The sequence below is a fragment of the Vombatus ursinus genome, unplaced genomic scaffold (assembly GCF_900497805.2).
Source record: "Vombatus ursinus unplaced genomic scaffold, bare-nosed wombat genome assembly UNPS02014799.1, whole genome shotgun sequence".
Taxonomy (NCBI): Eukaryota; Metazoa; Chordata; class Mammalia; order Diprotodontia; family Vombatidae; genus Vombatus; species Vombatus ursinus.
In genome coordinates, this window is record NW_020954577.1 from 14,859,791 (window position 1) to 14,868,924 (window position 9,134).

The 9,134-nt window shown below is 49.7% G+C and overlaps 1 protein-coding gene across 1 annotated transcript; it reads left to right on the top strand.

The window, feature by feature from the left end:
- The first annotated feature begins 1,101 nt into the window (after window positions 1-1,101).
- On the top strand, window positions 1,102-5,900 carry SOSTDC1 (sclerostin domain containing 1). Its single transcript, XM_027872459.1, has 2 exons — window positions 1,102-1,354; window positions 4,524-5,900. The coding sequence occupies exons 1-2, from the start codon at window positions 1,102-1,104 to the stop codon at window positions 4,937-4,939; spliced, it is 669 nt and encodes a 222-aa protein (XP_027728260.1). The 3' UTR covers window positions 4,940-5,900.
- The last annotated feature ends 3,234 nt before the right edge of the window (window positions 5,901-9,134 follow it).

Below are 9,134 nucleotides of genomic sequence, written 5' to 3' on the forward strand. Positions count from 1 at the left end.
GGATTGTCTTCTTTGTTCCCAACGAAGGACCCTGGGCGACAAATGACCAAGCCACCAGTCTGTGAGATCAAAGCTGCCTCATTGCCATGAATCTGGACACGGTTTTGATTTGTGTACACCGAGCTTTTTAAAAGTCGGTTCTTAGCAGCCCAACTGCGTCTAGTTAACTTGGAGCTTTTCGCCTCTCCGTCTGAAGTCTCACCCTGAGGATGCAATGGTGGGAGGGCCAGGGCAGGGGCTCTTAGTCTGATGGCTCATCGAGGAGGGGAGACGACAGAGGGGAGAAGAGAGGGTAGGATGGGCCCGCTGACGTCCCGCAGAATACGAGGGGACAGGGGCGGCGGGGGGTGTCCTTCGGAGCGCATTTGGAGTCGATGCTCCTCCTCTCCGGATCCAGCCCGCTCTTTCATTGGTAAGATGCATTTACCGGGTCACGCCTGGAGGAAGGGGGTGGGGGGCAGGAGGGAAGGAGTTAAGGAGGAAGGGAGGAAAAGAGGAGGGAGGGCTGCCTGCCCCCCCCCCCCCCCCTTCAGTCTTCTTCCAGCGGTAGGGCCACTTTACACCTGAAGGCGGGCCAGCGCCGCCCCGCCCCCTCCGGCTTCCCTCCCCCAGCCCCCTGCGTCTCTATAAATGACGGGAGGCAGGAGAAAGTTCCCACTTGGACAGTGCTAGGCAGCGGTAAACGGGCGAAGAGAGAGGGAGGCGGGCGGATAAACGGACGGACCCACGTTAAGCCAGTCAGACGGGCAGCGAGCCGAGGGCCAGTGAGCCAGACGCCGGGCCGGCAGGGAGGCTGGACGGGGAGTGGAGGCTGCATTCCGCCCTGCCGCCCTGCTGCCCTCCCGCCCTGCTGCCCTCCCGCCCTGCTGCCCTCCCGCCCTCCCGCCCTGCCGCCCTCCCGCCCTCCCGCCCTGCCGCCCTCCCGCCCTGCTGCCCTCCGGCCCTCTGGCCCTCCGGCCCTCCGGCCCTCCGGCCCTCCTGCCCTCCTGCCCTCCCGCCCTCCCGCCCTGCTGCCCTCCTGCCCTCCTGCCCTCTGGCCGGGCTGCCACCGCCGTCGCCCTCGCCGCAGCCGCGTCTCGCCCCGTCTCGTCTCCGCTCACCATGCAGCTGCCCACAGGCCCCGGAGCGCTGCTGCTCCTGGCGGGCGTCCTCGCCCGAGGCGGCTGTGGGTTCAAGAACGACGCCACCGAGCTCCTGTACTCGCACGTGGTGAAGGCGGCTGCGGGGGCGTCCGGGGGAGCCCCGGCGATCCTCCTCGGCGGCGGCGGCGGGAACAGCAGTGCCCTGAACCAGGCTCGCCACGGCGGCCGCCTCCCGGGTAGCAGTGCCACCTCGGGGCTGGAGGCGCGGAGCAGTAAGTGACGGCTGGGTCCGAGGGGCGATCGAACCGGGCGGGAGGAGGTCCTGGGGGCGGGGGGCAGGAGCACGAATATGGGACAGACCCGCGGGGGTGTGCAAGGAACCCGAGGGAGGTGGCCTGGGGCCGCCCTGAGCCGCAGCTGTCTGCGGGCAGATGCCAGACTGAAACCCGGGGGCAGTCAGTGCTAGACGGCGGCGGCGGCATTTAGGGCTCCGAGCTGCGGGGCACGGGTCTGGAGCTGCCGGCAGAAGCTAGGGGCCTCAGGTGCGGGCACCGCCCTGCTGCCCGCCGAGCTGCCTAGGCACTGCCCAGAGCGCTAGCCCGCCCGTCCGCCCGCCCGCCCGCCCACCTCTAGGGAAGGGTCGTTAAGCACTCGCGGACACCTTCTGGGAGTGATCTCACTGTTTCCTTGCTGAGGACTGACAGCGCCTTGAACACAGCGAGGGCTTTGTAAAACTGGCTCCGGGAGAGCGTGTGGGGGCAAAGGATGGTCTGGCCAGGCATTCCCCCTAAAGAACTGTCGGGGTGTGTGTGTGTGTGTGTGTGTGTGTGTGTGTGTGTGTGCGCGCGTGTTTTTGTGTGTGTGTGTTTGCTGGCATCCCCAGTGCCCACTGCCAAGTGCAAATCCTGGTGGAGCACCCTGATCCCAGGAAGAGAACTGTGCCCCCACAGCTGCACGACATCAAGATTTCTTTCTTCTTTTAAAAATAATAAAATAAACTTTGCTACAAACTCTCTTTAATTCCTCCATTTAGTCTGTCTATCCCAGGCACATTGATACAACCGGAAAGGACAGGCCAAAGACATCTGACTGTAACTGTGTGTAATAAAGTAGGAGGAGAAAAGAATGGTTTCTGGGCAAGCAGAGGATACGTTTCAAATCGAAGCCTCATTTTCCCCCTCTGTAAATGAGGGAGTAGGTCCTTTGTGCCTCTCAACCCGTGACCAGATGACCTTGAAGGTCTGGACCACCTCCAAATTTATGAGTCTACAATGTGTGACAAACCAGAGGTTTAAAAGCTATCAAACAAAATAGTTTAAGGTTTTGCTGATTTCATTCTAAAGGAAATGGAGCTTTAAGGGGGAGGTATCAAATTTTGTTTGAGTATTTAGTCCATGAACCACCTCTCACACCTTCCACGGTCTGTGGGAGAATGGGGGGAGGGGGCATGCCCCTCTTCTTCCATTCATTTGATTTCCAGGCTCCTTGGTTTTTGTTTTCACTGTCTGGGTGTGAGCACTGCCTGTGACATGCGGGGATCTCCTTCCCCTGGGAGTTGGCCTGCCTGGCCCAGTCTGCTTTTAAAGAGACAGGAGATAGAATCTAGAAAACGTCCTGTCTGAAGCCATAGCCCCTCCTCCTCCTCCTCCTCTTCCCCCTCCTCCTGTCTATCCTCCAGCCACAAGAGTAGATTCTATCCTGAAAGTTGTAGTAAAAGTGTGTGTGTGTGTGTGTATGTGTGTGTGTGTGTGTGAGAGAGAGAGAGAGAGAGTCATGTCTTTCTACACAGATTAAGGTGTGTCACTTTCTTGAACCTGGGTGGTTTTGAGTGCACAGGAAATCTCTGCTTATTACAAGATTACTAAGCAGTGCACAGAACATTCATCGTCAGTGAACTGTCTCTGCAAAAATGGGAAGCCTATTTCCAAAGAGCCACAGCAGACAAAAGGCCCGAGCATCTGATCAGCTGCTGCCAGGTACATTCCTCAGCACAGCTGCAGGAAGGGAAGCCACCTTGGGGCACCCACCTAATGAGAAACATCCCCACCCTGGTCACATTTCTAGGATGAAGGAACACCCCTCAACCACTGCCTCACTGTAGTTAACTTTCAATACGGGAAGAAGAAATGCATGTGGAAACCCTTTCGGAGGTCCTGAATAATTTCTAACATTTGAGCTTTCCTTTTCCTTAATTTTTTTTCCCTCCTCGGTCTCTCCTCGATTGTAAAGCAAGGGCATCCATTGTATGCTCTGGTCCCAAAGTCATGGCCCATACATCACTCCCGGGTTTGTTACTGTGTTAGGCTTACTGCACTGGAAACATCACCAACAGCAGCAGACTCAGATCACAGAATAAGACCACTGGTTTCACTCTGGCTCTCTGCAAGCAGCATTTAGGAAATGAGCATCCTGGTTCCCTCAACTGTGTCCTCTTGGCTGTGCCATATACTTTGATATAATAAATTTCAGAGGAATTGAAGTCACGTTGTTACGGCAACCAAGCCTTCTGATTTGGCCATTTGGATATTTTAGACTAAGGAACGTTAGAATTGTCCATCATGATTCCTTATGGGCTTCAATGACAGCTTAGAAATTCATGAAAATAAGTGTGATTCTTCAAATCAGTGATCAAATTCCAAAGAGGAGAGAGGCAGATTCATACACTGGTGGATGATTCCCTCAAATTCCAGCAACAAAACAGAGGAGGGGGAGATCAAATTGTAACAAACATGGGTCAAAGCACTTTGACCAATCAAGTCACATGGAAGACAAGGAAGTTTATGGATGTTGGCAACTGCTGAATGAACACGCTTTTATACATATTTTCAGCAGATGAGCATTCTTTTCTTCCAGTTAATACTAAGAGAAGCAATTGAGATCACAGGATAATAGTCGTAGAGCTGTAGAGAATTCAGCCCATTTAGTCCAATTCCCATATTTTACAAAGGAGGGAACTGAGACCCAGGGAGGTTAAGTGCATTGGAGTCCAGAAGAGCTGGATTCAAACCCTACCTCAAATCCGTACCGACTGACCCTGAGCAAATCAGTTAAGTTCTCTATGTCACAGTTTTCTCATCTGTAAAACAAAGGGGTTGAATGAGATGTCCTCTGAGGTTTCTTCCTGCTCTGAGTCTGTGATTTTCAGTGACTTGCCCAGGGCCACACATGCAGGATAAGCAGGAGAGGTGGGATTGAACCCAGGACCTTCTGGGTTCCTACTCAAATAACTCTAGTGGTCACTCATTTCCTCTTAGATCAGATAGAAACTACTCTGTTTGCCTTTTATAGACCTTCTCAAACTAAGGAGTTCAAAGCTTCTTACCCTGGTGTTGCATCACCATCACTGGAGGACCGTTTTCACCCTTGCAGGTTTGGTTTGGGAATCCTTTCTTTCCGGTGAGCCTTTGACCCCACCCCTTCTCCCTTCTCCATGATTTGCAGGTCGAGTCCAAGTTGGCTGCCGAGAGCTTCGTTCCACCAAATACATTTCTGATGGCCAGTGTACAAGCATCAGTCCGCTCAAGGAGCTGGTGTGTGCCGGGGAATGTTTGCCACTCCCGGTACTCCCCAATTGGATCGGAGGAAGCTTCGGCACCAAATATTGGAGCCGAAGGAGCTCCCAGGAATGGCGGTGTGTCAATGACAAGACACGCACCCAGCGCATCCAGCTCCAGTGCCAGGATGGAAGCACTCGCACCTACAAGATCACCGTGGTCACCGCCTGCAAGTGTAAGAGGTACACTCGGCAGCACAATGAGTCAAGCCACAACTATGAGGGTCTGTCACCCGCAAAACCTGTACCGCATCACAAGGAGCGGAAACGAGCCAGCAAATCTAGCAAGCACAGCCTGAGCTAGGGAGCCGGTCAGCTCTTGCCAGGGACTGATCTGTGGTCCTGTGCTCTACAGGTCACGCTGCATCAAGACTGAAGACTTCCATCGCTGTGTGCTCCCTTCCAAATCTCTGCTTGTTGCTTCGGTAGAGCCAAGAAGGCGGTTGATGTATAAAGATCTTCTTGGGGACGATTGTTTTTCCTTCTCTGATTTTTCAGGATGGGAGTTTGTGCAAGCACCGTTTTTCTCTAAACCCATCACCAGAATTGAAATATACATGATATTTGAAAGACTAGCCTCGCCCCTCTGTGACTCCTCTCCTGTCCCATAATCCAGCCCAAAAAGTGAAGAATTGTTACCATGAATTTTCACTTGTGTTTTATTTTCAGAAAGGTGCTTCACTGTGAATTTTCATGGGAACATTTCATGAGTCAAGAAATAGTGCCCCTGTTGAGTATTTTAGTGAATGTTGGGTATTTCTGCTCCAAATGAGACCCAGTGATTCCTCCAAAGTTCATGGTATGAAATCATGACATGCATGCTCACCTCCAGTTATCGTGGTATGCCAGAAATGCATGGCTGCAGCTGCCAATTGAAGCAGAATAACTATTTATTTGTCAGTGTGATTATTTAATGAGCTTGGACATGTGGTGTTTTTCCAAATGTTCATTTTTTTATGTTTTGTAACTTTCTCATGTAACTAAATATTTTCCCATGATTTGTGGTTTGAGTTGGGGGGAAAATGAGTATACATCTTGTATATATGTAAGATAAATGTCTTAGTCTTCTGGCTATATATAAATATATATTATATATTTTTCATCGTGAACCTTATCAATAGTTTGGATTTTTTTTATATAAATGCTTTTTAAAAGCTAAAATATGTCATAGTTTTTGTTGTTTAATCTGTGCAATTCAAAGGGAGGGCCAGTGGCCTTCAACTGCATTGACCTCTTTCTGCAAAAATAAACGTGACTTAAAGATCTCTTGGCCTTGGTAGCCATCAAAAAGTGTGTGAGTCTGCATAAATTACAGCACTTCATCTCATTAAGAAGGGGAGATTACCTGGTTGTCAGCAAGTCCCACGGACATTTTGGTTCTAGTTTCTGTCCTAAAAGGGAGCATGATGGCAGTGGGTGTGAGGGCTGAGAAAGTCGTGGGTGACTCACGCAGTTTTGTCTTCCTGTGTGTGAGATACGGGAGTGGGAGGGGCTAGGATAATGGCAAGGAGTTTGATCATACACACCCTGTGGTGATTCTGGGTGTTATGAAGGGATTCCAACAAGCCCACTGAGTTCTTCACATCTTCACAGTTCTATTTGGACTAGGAGGTTCTTAGTCAATTTAGTTTTTAAAAAATCCAAAATGGGACTTCACGGAGGTGAAGACAGTAGGTAGATGCTTTTTTTTGGGGGGGGGTGTCAATTTCTAATCAGAACTTGGAATTTTGAGATTATATTTACATGGCCCCAAGTCAATAGATTCAGTCAATCGAGCAATCAGTCCATACCTTTTGTCCTGTCCCACTATGTGGACATGGGCTAAGCTAAACGGGCTGGGATACAATGGGGAAAGAGCAGTATAAAATAGTCTGAAATGAGAGAATTAAAGCTGGAGGGGACCTTGCAGCGTGACAAATATAACCCCTCTATTCTACAAAGGATGAAATTGAGGTTCAGAGATCAGTCAGTGGCGGAGCTGAGATTCAAATCCAGGTCTTCTCATTCCAGATCCAGTGATCTCTTCATTGTTCCCTGATGTTTTACCAGAATCCCAGAATTCAACCATGCATTGTGTTGAGTAAAAGAAAAAAAAATATCAAGATAAATACTGGTCCAGTAATACACGTCCACAAGTGCTTACAAACCACGTGTACAATCTGGATTTGATGTCAAGCTGAGATTCACAGTGAGAAACACTGAGAGGTGTTACATTTCCCCTCATGGATGCACACCAGAGTCATTTGGGACCGGTGATCCCTGGATCCTTGGGAGACTTCCCATGGAGAGGCAACATAGTATAGGAAAAGGGAACTAAATTTTACTCCAGATAACCTGGATCCAAAAATGACACATGGTGAGTCATGTAACCTCTCTGGGCCTCAGTTTACTCATCTGAAACATGGGGATAATATATCTGTTGCACCTATGTCACAGTTATTATGAGAGTCAGGTAAATGGTATAGGTAAAGGACTCTGAAAACCCTTTGTGAGTATCATTGTTATTACTCACAGTGAAGAAAAGGGGAATGATGTGTCAAAGTGGAAAGATAAGGGAGTTCATGGTCAGGAGAGCTGGGCCCCAGGTCCACCTGGGCCACTGAGTAGTTGTGTGACTGGAAAATTGACTCCCCTTTTTGGGGCCTTATTTTCTTCTTGCATAAAAGAAAGAGGCCAGGATTAGGGGATTTCTATGTTTCCAGTTCTAAAATTCTAAGCAAATTACAGAATCACAGACTGAGAGCTGCCAGGGATATTAGAGGATATCTAGCCCAACTCCTTCATCTTACAGATTAGGAAACTGAGCCTTAGAGAAGTCAAATGACTCACCCAAGGTCACCCAGGGTGCAGGACTAGGAACTAGGAACTAGGTCTTCTGACTCTAAATCCAGAAATGCTTAAAATAGAAGGAGAGAGGGAGGGAAAGGGAGAGAAGGAGAGAGAGGGAGAGGAGAGAGAAAGAGAGGGGGGGGGAGAGAGAGAGAGAGAGAGAGAGAGAGAGAGAGAGAGAAGAGAGAGAAGAGAGAGGGAAGGAGAGACAGAGACAGAAAGACACAGAGAAACAGAGAAAGGGAAGAGAAGAGAAGGGAAAGGAAGGGAAAAGAAGAGAGAGGGAAGGAGAGAGAGAGAGAGAAGGGACAAAGAGAGTAGAGCAGAGGAGAAGAGAAGAGAAAGGAAGGGAAAAGAAGAGAGAAGAAAGGAGAGACAGAGAAGGGAGAGAGAGTACAGCAGAGAAGAGAAAGGAAGGTAAAAGAAGAGAGAGGGAATGAGAGAGAAAGAGAGACAGAGAGAGAGAGAGAGAGAGAGAGAGAGAGAGATTTTGCAAGCACATACCAAAAACTCCACATCAATCATTCACATCCATTCGTTCTAGCAGATCTGAAATGACCTGCTCAGTAACACTTTGCTAAATAATTCACATTACTCTCTATACACTTGAATGTAATCAAAAACCGCTTCTGAGAAATAGTTGATGACACAGTGCACCTAATTCCATGTCTCTTACCACCTGACCCCGCCCGGGGACAGGCAGGGTTCCCACTTGGAGGTCATAGGGAGAGGGCTGGGTGCTGGGGGCAACAGCAGAAGTCCAGAGCCAACCTGGCGTCCTGCACACCCAGCTCTCTGCACCATCATGAAGTGTTCACTTTGTTGAGTAAAAACTTGGTATTTTGCAGCAAGTTTGCTATGACCTTCAAATCAGAGGTATAGCATTCAAGTTCCCTTCTCTGGGGGGAATAAAGCCAGCTTGGAATCAGTATACTCTTGGAAGTAGTTTCATAGCCCGTCCGGAAATCACTGCAGAACTCAGAACTGGCCCTTTGCATCCTTCCTGCAGAAATTCAGCATTAAGGAAGAAAGGAGCATTCAAACTTTCCATGAGAGAAGGCTGGCTGAGACACACCTTTCATCTGGGGCATCTAGGAGAGAACCAGCAAGGAGGTCCCTATGCTAGAAAGCCCCATTCTCCTCCTCAGATACATTTCCTTCCCTGGTGAGCAGGCACTAGGCTTTGATTTTTGTTTCACTGACATCCACATAAACATAGCTCCAGGTTAAACTGAAATGTGTCGACAGATTTAGGAGCCAAGCAGACATTCTGCCACGAGGTGTGTGCGTGCGTGTGTGTGTGTGTGTGTGTGTGTGTGTGTGTGTGTGTGTTTGTGTGTGTGTGTGTTGCTACGTGTTAAAAACTTGCCCAAGCATCTATCCCAGTACTTCCAGCTTCTCAGATCTCTGTCAGCCCCACTGGGCTGCGTGCCTTCCCGACACTCTAGTGGGTCCTGGTGCTTGCAGGCTTTGTAAATTGTACAGCTAACAATGAGGAATCACTGCAGGGTGGTGTTGGCTGCAAGAACACCAGTGGCCAGAAAAGCCTGTGCCTTCCAGGTTTGGAAACTTGATTAAAAAATAAATTCATAGTCATCCTGCTGTGCAAGCTGCATGCTTATCTCCAGCACAGACCAGAAGGCACATCTTTTGATGCTTTCCAACAGTTG